Source organism: Ahaetulla prasina, chromosome 3, assembly GCF_028640845.1.
Source record: "Ahaetulla prasina isolate Xishuangbanna chromosome 3, ASM2864084v1, whole genome shotgun sequence".
NCBI classification, from domain to species: domain Eukaryota; kingdom Metazoa; phylum Chordata; class Lepidosauria; order Squamata; family Colubridae; genus Ahaetulla; species Ahaetulla prasina.
Genome location: NC_080541.1, coordinates 119,196,581 through 119,209,426, shown reverse-complemented (window position 1 = coordinate 119,209,426; position 12,846 = coordinate 119,196,581). Strand labels below are relative to the sequence as shown.

The following is a 12,846-nucleotide window of genomic DNA, read 5'->3' as shown; positions in this document are numbered from 1 at the left end:
TGTTGGGATTTTCTCATAGAAGCTTTCATTTCAATACAGGGACATCATGACTGACCCATTCTTTTTGCAATGGGGTAAAACACAGTCAGTGTATTTGCCTACAGAGGGCAAAGATCTTAAACTGACTTAAACTTGGCTAAGCAAGAAGTGGTAGTAGACAGAAATATGATAAAAAGTATTTGTTTATATGAAATAGTAATATGCGGGAGGACATTATCATACACTACATAAACATTGAGTTAATGGATGGCATATGAATTTAATAAATAAATAAATTAAATTTGAGCTTCTCTATCTTCAGTCTACTTTAATTTCTGTTCCACTTCTGAATAATACAAAATTTAGGTGCTTTCCAGCCCATGATAGCTAGCATTCTCTCTTCTAGTGACCAATGTGTTTGCTGTGTTTTTCAACTTCCTGTTATTTAATAGGATATGTTCCCAAAGACTCCAAATTCAAAGATTTTTTTTCCTGGTTGTTAATACCCCCATTCATTTAACAATTAAATCTGAGAACAGCAGAGAAGTAGTGGAATGGTTTTTGTTTGGAGATGTTATTGTTGCTATCTGAACCAGAGATCCCTTGAAACAGTATCTTGCTTACAGGAAAACAATTTAATATTTTTAAGTTCCATAGCTATGGTGGTTAATTACATGTAAGGTATATGATTTAGGAAGGCCGGAAATTATGCTTTTACTTATTATATTCCATAATATAGCATCACCATCAGAGGCTCATTCAGCATACTCAGCATTGGGCTTTAGTTTATATGGCTCATTTCTTGAATACCAAAAATTCCAGCTTTGTAATTCCAAAATTGAAAATCATATCTGGAAAATAGCTTTCAAATTAGTTCCATATTCAAGCTCAGAAAACAGAGATAGAGGGAGCATTCTACAGTAAAATCAAATAGTTATTAGCTATGTTTCATTTACCTGTATATTTGAAGATATGTCTGGTGAAGCTGATAGCAAGAATCTACTAGGAATGAAGTGAACTCCTATAAAGTAAACAGTGTTAAACAGTGTTAAATACAAATGCTAAAAATTCCAAAACCAATCAGAGGGGATACTGAGCAATAGTAAACTGGAATCAGAGGCCAAGAGTCCAGATAGGGTTGTGCTCTCTCTAGAATCTATGGACTGGAAATGCTCTTTAATCCTTAGCTATGCTGGTACCTGTGATGAGAAACCTATTTGTGCAATTATAGCTAGTATGCTACTTCAAATTTAGCAAATTTTATCCACAATCCGATCACACTCCATCTCAGCTGTTGTAATGTATGCTACTAAGAGCCAGCCTTGAAAAGTATTGCAAAGTTCTACTGGCTCAAAACATGGTACAGCTAGATATAAACTAGCACAAGATAGAAGAGTCAAAGGTGCCTATACAGAAATATCTGCCTTCCAAGTATTGTTTAGAATATTAGTGTTAACTTTTAAAAACCCGAGTGGCTTACAGGGAATCATTTCTCTCATTTATCTAACTGGATACTGAACTATCCAGTCTTTTAACTTTATGTCCATTTCTCTAGGGCAGAAGAGAGAACCTTGCCCCTGGCATTGCTCCCATGTTGTGGACTACATTACCATAGAAATTATTTTGCCCTTCCATTCTCTTTTGCTAGGGCTTTATTTAATTAATTGATTGAATTAATAAGATTTTTTTATTTTTGTACTTTTAATTTAATTTTGTACTTTTAATTTTAATAATTAGTTAGCTGCTTTAGTAGCAGAAGACAGGATATGTCACATGAATAATTATTTAAAAAATGCACAGATTTAAAACTATGAATTTTAAATTTTGTTTCCTGCACAATCTTGAGGGTTACACACAGTTCGGGCAAGGCAACAAAGAGACTTGCAAATTAAATTAAAGATTCAGAAATCGAATGAAGTTTTCTTTTCTGTAATTGAGCAGCTTGTTGGTGCATCACTTTCACTGTGGTTTGACATCATCTCTGGTAAATGACAGGATTACATTCATGGTTGGGGCCAAATGATATGCAAGATCTCCTGGAAGCATTTTAAAGTTTAGAAATGGGGTTAATAATACACTTGTCAATATAATTTAACGTTACTTGGTTTGTAATGTAGTTCAGAATATTTCCATCAAGAAGTATTTTTGTTGATTTAGAAGCACTATACAGAGTAGTACCATTATTATACAAATGGAAGATTTAGTGAAAAAGAACAGAATGAAGTTTGGCCATGTTCATTTGTAGCTTTGGATAAAAAGTGCATGGCACCACCATTAGTAAGGATGCTAAATTAATTTAATAAAATTAAAGCCAATTATAACTCTTACCTTGATGTAGTGCATTAGAGAATTGGCAAAGAATCTACACAGTTTTATTGTTCTCTGGAATACCTTGTAATCAATAATCTCCTATTTAAAAAAAATAGAATACCTGAAATGTACAGCACTAACAACATCCTAAAAAAATTAACTAAATTCAAGTTATCTCATTCCCACTCCTCTGGGATAAGTCAGTTCAGGATAGGAACTGTGGCAATATAGTACAGAGGTCTTCTAGTCGCTGATGTGCATGATAATGACAATTTAACATGAACAGAAGAAGTGAGGAGGGAAACTCTTGGTTATATTATAAAATTTGTGGTACAGATGCTAATGTGCCTCTTTTAGATGTGTAAATTTAATAATCTGATACAAATGCTTGAGAATTTTGAAACAGGCTGATTTTAAACAAGATCTTTGCTTCCATTGTATGTCAGGCATTTTATGGCTAGCCTGAAAAAAATTATAATTTGTATGCCAGGATATAGCATGCTTGATTTAAGAAAACTACACCATTTTTTCCATTAAGTCCCTGCTAAACCACTGCTTTACAGTACCAGATTAAGGCTTGGAGCCACACTAGTTAGGACCTGATACTTTTCCTCCCAAGAGCATCGTTTAAGAAAGTTGTGTTATAATTTATTCACCTGTGTTCCAGACAGTTTCATGTGTTCAGCCAGCTGCAAGCAAGATTGGAAAGAAAACAAGATGTCCTCACAAAGTCCACTAAAGATATCTGAATGTTTCAAACTGTCCTTTATTAAGGATTTGTGCTTGAGAATCTGCCTGGCAAAGACAAATATTCAACAGTTCTTAAATGATCATCAGATTTGGCATTGTTCTTTCTAACAATGAACAAGTGTGGGTATGGCAACTAGTATCTATGGGGAAGATCAGCATTTGTCACTATTGATGCAAACAGTATTAGGGGAGTTGAAAAAAGATCTTAAATGTCTTTTTTCTTCTTCCTGTACTTCTGGTTTACATTTGTGACAAAATGACCCAGGTTCACCGATTCATGCTGAGTGATTTACCAGATGTTGAAGCAACAATGCTGAGTAAATGAATGCAGGTAGCATTTGGTCAAGACTGATCAAACTATGGCATCCAGAAATGGGACTCACATTCTACAAATTGGGAGAGCTCATATGATTTCTACCTAAAGTTGGTTGTAGCTGCTCTCAGAGATGTCTGGAGTTATGGAGTTCGAACAACCTGATGTACCACATAGTTTTCTTTTGGGATCATAACTCTGAACAAATGCTGACTAAAGGTCAAGAACTTATAGTCAGTTTTGCTGTTTTCAAAAAGCATACCTATAGGCTCTGAAGATTAATCAAACAAGATCATCAGATACCAGATATTGAGAGAATTATGAATAATTACCCTAAAAGCCATGATCTTACCAGAAGTCAGAAGTGGAAGATGTGTCTGTACATAATATTTACTACAAATTGGGTACTGCTCCTGCCCCAAATATGGTATAGGGTCCCCTGCTCAAACAAAGGGTTGTACTAGAGGATCTCCAAGGTCCCTTGCAACAGTGTTATTCTATGTTCTACATCAATCATTAGAACATTGAAGAACCTTATAATTAGTCAGCTGGTCCTGGAAGTCAAATTTAGATCGCTAGCTAGGGAAGAGATTTAGAACTTTGGAATTAATTACCGCAGAATATGGAGATACCCATGAACTTAGATGGTTTTAAATAGAATAGAATTCCTTATTGGCCAAGTGTGACTGGACACACAAGGAATTTGTCTTTGGTGCATATGCTCTCAGTGTACATAAAAAGACAAGATATATTCATCAAGAATCATAGGTACAACACTTAATGATAGTCATAGGGTACAAATAAACAATCAAATCATACTAGGAAACAATATCAATATAAATCGTAAGGATACAAGCAACAAAGTTACAGTCATGCAGTCATAAGATAGACTAATGGGTGATTAGTAATAATCACCCATTACTGCATAGTAATGCAGGGTTAGTGAATAATTTGACAGTGTTGAGGGAATTATTTGTTTAGCAGAGTGGTGGTGTTCAAGAAAAAACTGTTCTTGTGTCTACTTGTTTATTTATTTATTTATTTATTTATTGTTTGAATTTATATACCGCCCTATCTCCCAAAGGACTCAGGGCGGTTCACAGGCATATAAAACATCAATATACAAATTAAAATAATCATTAAAAAACTTATTCTACTGCCCAATTAATTAAAAATAAAAATATAAATATTAAAATCAATTTAAAAACCCCTCTAAATTTAAAATCTAAAAAACTAAGCCAGTCCTGCACAGATGAATAAATGTGTCTTGAGCTCGCGACGGAAGGTTCGAAGGTCCGGAAGTTGACGGAGTCCTGGGGGGAGTTCGTTCCAGAGGGCGGGAGCCCCCACAGAGAAGGCCCTTCCCCTGGGCGTCGCCAGACGACACTGCCTAGCTGACGGCACCCTGAGGAGTCCCTCTCTGTGAGAGCGCACGGGTCGGTGAGAGGTATCTGGTCGCAGTAGGCGGTCCCAGATAACCCGCCCTATGCCATGGAGCGCTTTAAAGGTGGTCACCAAAACCTTGAAGCGCACCCGAAAGCCACAGGTAGCCAGTGCAGACTGCGCAGGATAGGTGTTATACGGGAGCCACGAGGCTCCATCTATCACCAGCAGCGTTCTGGACTAACTGTAGCCTCCGGATGCCCTTCAAGGAAGCCCCATGTAGAGGCGTTGCAGTAATCCAGGCGAGACGTCACGAGGCGTGGTGACCGTGCATAGGGCCTCCCGGTCCAGAAAGGGGCGCAACTGGCGCACCAGGCGAACCTGGTAGAACGCTCTCCTGGAGACGGCTGTCAAATGATCTTCTAGAGACAGTCGTTCATCCAGGAGGACGCCTAAGTTGCGCACCCTCTCCATCTGTTCTGGTGTGCAGTGCTCTATAGCGTTGTTTTGAGGGTAGGAGTTAAAACAATTTATGTCCAGGATGCGAAAGGTCTGTAAATATTTTCACAGCTCTCTTTTTGACTCGTGCAGTATACAGGTCCTCAATGGAAGGCAGGTTGGTAGTAATTGTTTTTTCTGCAGTTCTAATTATCATCTGAAGTTTGAGTCTGTCTTGTTGGGTAGCAGAACCAAACCAGACAGTTATAGAGGTGCCAAGGACAGACTCTGTAGAACTGTATCAGCATCTCCTTGGGCAGTTTGAGCTTCCTGAGTTGGCGCAGAAAGGGGTATTGGATAAATTCATGGAGGTCTATCAAAGTCGCGAAGACTTAGTAGCCCTCCTGCTTGGGAAAATCAAGCATCTGTACACCAGTTGTAGTGAAACAAATGAAGAGAGAAGATAGGTCTGCATCTTCTGCTATTGAATACTCCCAACATTCCCAGTGTGCTACTGCAAGATACAGAATGCAGGATGGAAACCCTACCCAATCCCCTTCTAAACTTTTGATTGCATGATTAATAAAATTGATAGCTTAAAATTACCTGATTATAAACTTCCATGTGTTTGCATGAAGTGCATGATCTATGCTTGAAATAGCAGAACAGATCTCCAGCATAGTGTGAATCACTATAGAGGAAATAAATATAAAAATTAAATGCAATAAAAATTCACTATTGAATACAATAGATCGCTATGTTGAATACATAGTCAATGAAGACTTTCTATTACTTTCATGAAATTACATTTCTTTAACATCAGTGTTCATCAGAGAAGAGTATTTGGACATTTAGTGCAATGTATCAATAAAGTGAGATCTTTTAAAAATACACACCTGATGCCATAACTCTTATGCTGTCTTCAGTAGCACAGGAATTTATAGACAAAATATCCAATAGCATCATAAACTGTTTTTGCAAATTATAGGTCCCCTTAAACAAAGACTGTAGTAAATCAGAAACTATGTGGAGACACTCTGCATATAAAGATTCACTGCTCTGTAGCAAAACAGAAATTCAAAGATATAATTATTAGATTACTAGATCAGCAGTTGATATGGTCCATGAAACTTGGAAGCATCTATTCAATAATTAATAATCCAGATAATTTCATCTTTCATATTATCTGTAGCTGTTAGAACATGAATGTTTGGGAGAATTTTTTAAGAAGGTATCAATGAACATAATATGGAATTAAATTACAAACCAAATTTCTCAATGCTGTACTGATTTCAAAGCACACAAGCAAATATTGGGGATTATATGTTATTTTATAGTAAAATCAAATACTTTCTTAGCAATATAAAAACACTTTGAATTGAAACATTTAAGATCTGTCAGCTCATTTTCAAAACATAGCCTCACTAACCTTGCAGTGTAGAAATGTGTTCTTGATTACATGAAGAACAGAAGAGGGAAGGCTATAGACATGTTCTAAAGGTACCATCTCCTGTCTACTACAAATGTGTTGTACACAATCTGTTAATACTTCTAACATATGTATCAGGTCCTGTAAGAAAAAAATACTATTAATAAAAGAATCAATAAATGTTACAAAAATAATACTGCAACAGAATCTGATGTTTTAAAAATTTTCATCTTAACTGTTAAATTTTGACTTCAAAGAAGAGAAAAACAAATTAAATACTTTGGACATCAATGTTTTAATAAGTCTTAATATATATCTCTGTATATTTAGCCATTCTACAAAGATCATCTAGCATCTGCCATATACTAAAGAAAGATCAAACTAGTTTTGTTTCTTTCTTTGAAAATAGAATGTTTAAACTTGAGATTATGTATGAAAAAAATAATTTTTATTAGCTCGGTGGCAGGTTCAATCTGCATTAGTAAGTTTGTTTTAACAATATAGCTGCCCTGGGCAGAAAAACATTCATCTGAAAAATCCAGCAACCCAGAAAAAAAGTAGCAATTGCAATTAATTGCTTTTTCTGAAATTACTTATCTAAATTATTAGCAAATTACTAGACAACCTAAGATCTGCTGGGTCATCATTTAAAAGATATCTCCTTACCGAAACAGAATAAACAAGGGAAAAACAATGATGGGAATAGGAACAACTTCCAACTTCCTGCTGGCTTGACTACAGCTGATTGCCCCTCAGCAGCCAATAGGACTGGTCTACCCCACCTCTGGAAGACTAGGGCATGACTGGTCTGCTGAACCTCTGGGTGGCAGAATGGCAGCACTGAAGAGCTACAAATTTGTCAAATTTCAATCCCAAAGGAGTCATGGGTCCCAGATTTTGGATGCATTCTGTATTCTAAGCCCATTGATTCAAAACTTATTGCCTTATTATGCAGTTTCATTCAGTTAAAGGTTATAGACATAAAAGTTTTAGTGGTTATATAGATTATATTTAGTAGTTATATATGGAGTTGTTTACTGAGAAATTGGAAGATTACACACCAATTATATTTATTTCAGTCTACAAAGATATTTAAAGCTGGTTCTTGTCTTCACAACATGAAAGCAAAATCTAGACTGTGGAAGTTTGGCATCACATTAGGAATGGAACTGTGTCCATTTGTCTGGAATGGTATAGGATCTCCTGCCCTTGGGAGGGGATTGGACTACAAGATCAACAAGGTTCCTTCCAACCCTATGATTCTATGTTTTATTTCAAAGCATACAGCATTAATGGTTCTCCTTATATTTTCAGCCTGGATCAGAATAGGCAGAAGCACATCAAATATAAATAAAAATTTGCAGAAAATGTTTAGCACATTTCAGTTTTTATTTTGCTAAAAATCAAGACAATACTCATTTGATTCTTGGGAATACAGATGCTTTTTAAACAGCCAGACACAATATATGCAACAGGAGAAAAACAGCAACTGCTCACGTATTTTCAGTGGATTTAATTTTTGTAGGTATAAATTAGGCCCCAAAATCTTAAAATTATAGAAAACAAGACATGGACAATTCTTCGAGCTAATTTACCTGAAAATGGTTTCTCAATGTCATGTTTAACTGTACATTCTTGTTTGTTAAACTTTTGGCTTCAGCGGATATTTCATATAATAAAAGGTCAAATAATTCTATGGTCTGCTTGAACAAAAACAATCACAATTGAAACAATATTAACTGAAAGCAATAAATTAAATGCAAACAAAGCACTGTGATTTTTTATAAAATGGGATGACATTTACTACCCTTGATAGCTTTTAATAAATACAAGAGAAATTCAAGATATGCAGTGGTTATCAGCAACGATGCTCAAACAAACAAAAAAATCCCTTCATATTAGCAGCCACTGAATTAAGATATTCTATTTAAGTTCTTTCAGAGGTTTTCTAGAAAGAAACTAAGATCTAAAGAGAATGAGCATTAGGGGACAGAAGTCCCATCCTTTCTTTTCTTGCAATACAATAGCACAGCACTATAATAGAAGCTCCAAATTTCACACACAACTGGGCAGAGAATGAGGAGGGTCAAGAGGCCATAGGGGGACAATTAGCAAAAACAAAACAAAACTCCAGTTGCATATGAGTTATTGTAGCCTTTTTAGATTCCAGTCAATACTTAGCTAAATTAAATTTGTTGTTTCCACAATAATTTTTTATATTGTATATAGATATTTACATAGTCTTCTTTATTAAAGAAACATACAGGTAGTCATCCATCTATGACCATAATGGAGCCTGCCCATTACTGTCGCAAATGGTGATAACCCCGCTTAACGGACCTCATGTCTTGCTCTCTCTGATGCTGAATTTAAATGAAAATATGGGTCTTTAAGCGAGCATGGGTACCTCACCCAGCTGGGTCCTTAAAGGAGGAAGACAAAGCCAAAAACAGCCCAGCAGGGGGAGGAAAAAAATTTGCAAAGCCAAAAATAGCCCTGCAGGGGGAGGAACCCAGCTAGGTTAGTGCCTAGCACTGCATCCCAAAAGGCTTCTAAACAAGCCTCCATGCTTAGGTGATGAAGCCACACTTGTGGGCTGGGCCTCTGCCATGATTAGCTGGCCATGGTGAGACTACAAACTTTTCCTGGCTCTTGCTAGGTTTTGAAGAAGCCAGCCACCTCCATACATAGGCAAGAGCTTCCCAAAACCCTCTCCCTACGTCTTTATTGAAGAAACCCAGATTTCTTCAATAAAGAAAACAGAAAAAAAATAGGGAAGACAGACTCATTGATTAAAATGAAAGATTGTAAGTAGAGAACTATCAACATAGCCAGTAGTTATTAGAGCCAGTTTGTAGTAGTTAATGTACCAGGCTAGAAACAAGGAGACTGTGAACCCTGTCTTAAGCACAAAGCCAGATGAGTGACCTTCAACTAGTCACTTTCTCTCAGCCCTACGAAGGAGGCAATGGCAAACCACTTCTGAAAAACCTTGCCAAGAAAACTTCAATAACTTGTCCAGGAAGGCAAGATGGATTGAAAGGCATGCACACACATACATAATTCAAACTTTTCAGCTCATAATATACAATATCATACCTTTGGGAATATTTTGGAGAAAAAGTCTTTCTCCAATTCTGAAAGTTTTATGTGAGGTAGAAATCTCTCTGTCAGAATTCTTAAGATATCTGTAAATAAGTAAATTTAATAAAACCATAAATCCAAGGCTTACATCCCAGTGCAAAGTCTCAATGTGACATTTTACAGCTTTTAACCACAAATACAGAAATACTAAACAGATTTTTAACCAATATTACCAATATTTCCCATTTAAGTTTGTGTTTAATTGGATGGCACGACAGGTTGGAAGAGAAAATAACCTATATTTGCTAATAAATCAGTATCATTATTTACTGTAAATACTGTAAAAATCATTGCATTTTAGGACAGATCTGCTTTACTATTGCTGCTATCTTTTAAGTTATGTTTTATTATTAATCACTACAGTGATATATACTTTCTTTTTTCTGTTGCATTTTCATTTTTAAGCACTTTTTATATATAGCTTTCTATATATTTGATTATAAGTATGTTTCTGTTTGGTCTCTTTTTTTCTAATAAGAGAGTGTGTTTTTTTAAAAAAGGAGGAGTATGTTTCATATTTGGGCCAAAAATCAATTGTTGTCTTTGTACGCCTCTGTTACACAGTGATGTATTTTCCTCCCCCTTTTTCTCATGCTAGCCCTTTCCCTTCCTATACTGACCCAGAATGTGCTCAGTAGTCTTCTGTATATCAGAGCAGAGTCTGTATGAATGTTGCAAGAAAGGTTCCCTTCATGGTCCAAGTGATGGAAGCTGTAGTTGTGATTCTATAGATTCCCCCCATAAGAAAAATCAACAGGCTCAGCAGGAAGTGTGATAACATGGTATAGATGTAAAAGCTCCTCCATTTGAAAATTCAACTCTCTGAGACAAACTGTCAGCTTTGGAAGCCATACTAGGCCGAAGGCTTCCACACGCTGCCACTTTCTCCGTGTGGGAAAGTAGGAGAGGGAGGTGAGGGTACAAGGGGCTATTAGACATAACAACATTCTTCCTGCCGGTCAAGGTCAGGCTGGGCTCGCATCTGGAGAAGGAATGGCCAGAGTGGTGCTTCGACATGGGACGGTTGAGGATTGGAGCATGTGACCGGCAGAGGGGTCATGAGGGTGGTGATTTTGGAGTTTGTATTACTGAGGGAGGAACCCGAATCCCCAGTTTCGGTTTTCATCCAACTGTGCCAGTTTACCTATGCTAGTAAAAGAATTTTGAAAGATGTTGGCTTCGGAGTCTTTTCTACAGGAGTGGTTTTCTGGAACGCTGACACAAACTTTGTGAAGTTTATTGCTGCCTATGGCAAGTTTGGCAATGGCAAATGGCAATGCCTATGGTCACCTAATGAGAAGGAAGGACTCACTGGAGAAGAGCCTAATGCTGGGAAAGATTGAGGGCAAAAGAAGAAGGGGATGACAGAGAATGAGGTGGCTGGATGGAATCACTGAAGCAGTAGGCGTGAGCTTAAATGGACTCCAGAGGATGGTAGAGGATAGGAAGGCCTGGAGGAACGTTGTCCATGGGGTCGCGATGGGTTGGACACGACAACAACAACAATGGCAAGTTTCCAGGAAAAGAAAATAATTTATAGGTGAGGAAGCCAAAATAATGAGAATGATAAAAGACTGCAATTCTAAGCATCCCAATCCTGAAAAAAAAGCAACATCTTTTCAGAAATCAGAGAATTTAGTATGGAGCTGCAATCATTTAAGAAATAAGTAATATTCTGCATGCATTAAGCAGAGTTCTAAATAACCATTTTATGCTTAGAATCTGAAGTTATATTTAGAATTTGTACTTTCTCCATACAGTAAATATAACTAATGTATTGCCAGAGAATACTTTTCTGAGGAGTCCTTGGTGCTCTCTGAACTTGTTTCCCTGCAGACGCTGCATTACTCAAACAAGGCAACATCATCCGTGACTAGCACCAATGATGTTACCTAGGTTAGGTAATGAAACATCTGTAAGAAAACAATCAAACTCAGAGAACACCAAGGACCGCTCATTTCAACCCTGAGCTACAAAAATTCTCCTTTATTGAATACTTTGCTGCCTTCATTTTGAATTCCCAAATGGCATGTTTACCGAAAAATCTTCCATTTTCTCAGAAACATTTAACTATGAAGATCTAACAAGCTAGGATAAATACATTTACTGTTTCTTCGGTATCACTGACTGAAGGAAGCAAGAGATGGTTGACAGGATAATTTGGTTTGATTGGTGGGTCTAAGCACTCATATTTAGATGCTCATTTGAGAAATTCTGAATTTCTATAAGCAAGGTGATTCCAGAAAAGGTCTTGCTGACATAAATATAACAATGTCCACAGAGCAGATGGCAAGTGAGATATACCTCCTGGGAGATACAAAGATAGAAGAGCAACAGCTTTGGTCTGCTTGCCTTGCCTAGATTTTGTGTCATCCATAACTTGGAACTATCAAAATGTTATGATGAATTGTGATTGACCTGAGACAATTTTGCAGAACCTCCAGAACACAATGATTTGATTTGGGTTCAAAATAAACCTGTTTTGTGCATATTCATAGAATTTAATAAATACAAACAATAAAGGAATTAAGCATACTTTAAAAGTCTGTACAGCAACTACTTACATATATGCTGAATCCCACTGTCAGTTGCCTGATATAAAGAGTACAAATATTAAGAAAAATAGCATATTCATATCTTAAAATAAAGTTGAACTTTATCAACATCTCAGCACACTAATTTAATTCACAATATATACTAATGGTTCTGCTTTCAACTAAACAACTGTACAGCTTAAGCAATACTGGCTACACCAACTGAGATTACTACTTCCAAATAAAAATGTCTGTTGCTTGGAGAGCATAGGATGTATCTCAACACAAAGAACTGAAACTCCAGGATCCTCCAAGCCTAGAGAGGAAGAATCAGTTTTGATTTAAAATCGGACAGAATTTGTCATTGCAACCAACTGAAAAATGAAACTATGTTTTGTTGGTAGTTTAAATGGTGGTAAAAGTATTTGGTTCCTCCAAATTAACACAAAACTACTAAACTCTACAGTTATGGATAATTCAAATAAATTTGGCAATACTTAATTATATTATCTTAATAACTATTATCAATGATTTTCTTATTATCCTTATCTGTAAAAATATTCTAG

General features: G+C 36.4%; 1 protein-coding gene across 5 annotated transcripts in view; it reads right to left on the bottom strand.

Moving 5' to 3' along the window:
* FIRRM (FIGNL1 interacting regulator of recombination and mitosis) overlaps window positions 1-12,846 on the bottom strand; it is a 41,879-nt gene that overhangs the window by 23,980 nt on the left and 5,053 nt on the right. For 4 of the 5 annotated variants that reach the window (XR_009154444.1, XR_009154443.1, XM_058177332.1 and 1 more), the window contains exons 2-10: window positions 12,311-12,351; window positions 9,702-9,790; window positions 8,198-8,302; window positions 6,603-6,743; window positions 6,070-6,232; window positions 5,780-5,864; window positions 2,946-3,084; window positions 2,308-2,388; window positions 936-1,000 (exon numbers count right to left, since the gene is read on the bottom strand). Coding sequence is in view for 3 of the 5 variants with exons in the window: in XM_058177332.1 (XP_058033315.1) it covers window positions 936-1,000; window positions 2,308-2,388; window positions 2,946-3,084; window positions 5,780-5,864; window positions 6,070-6,232; window positions 6,603-6,743; window positions 8,198-8,302; window positions 9,702-9,790; window positions 12,311-12,351 (909 nt within the window). In the remaining 2 variants the exon portion in view is untranslated. The remainder of the gene's footprint in view (window positions 1-935; window positions 1,001-2,307; window positions 2,389-2,945; window positions 3,085-5,779; window positions 5,865-6,069; window positions 6,233-6,602; window positions 6,744-8,197; window positions 8,303-9,701; window positions 9,791-12,310; window positions 12,352-12,846) is intronic. The other variant, XM_058177333.1, reaches the window with a different exon arrangement.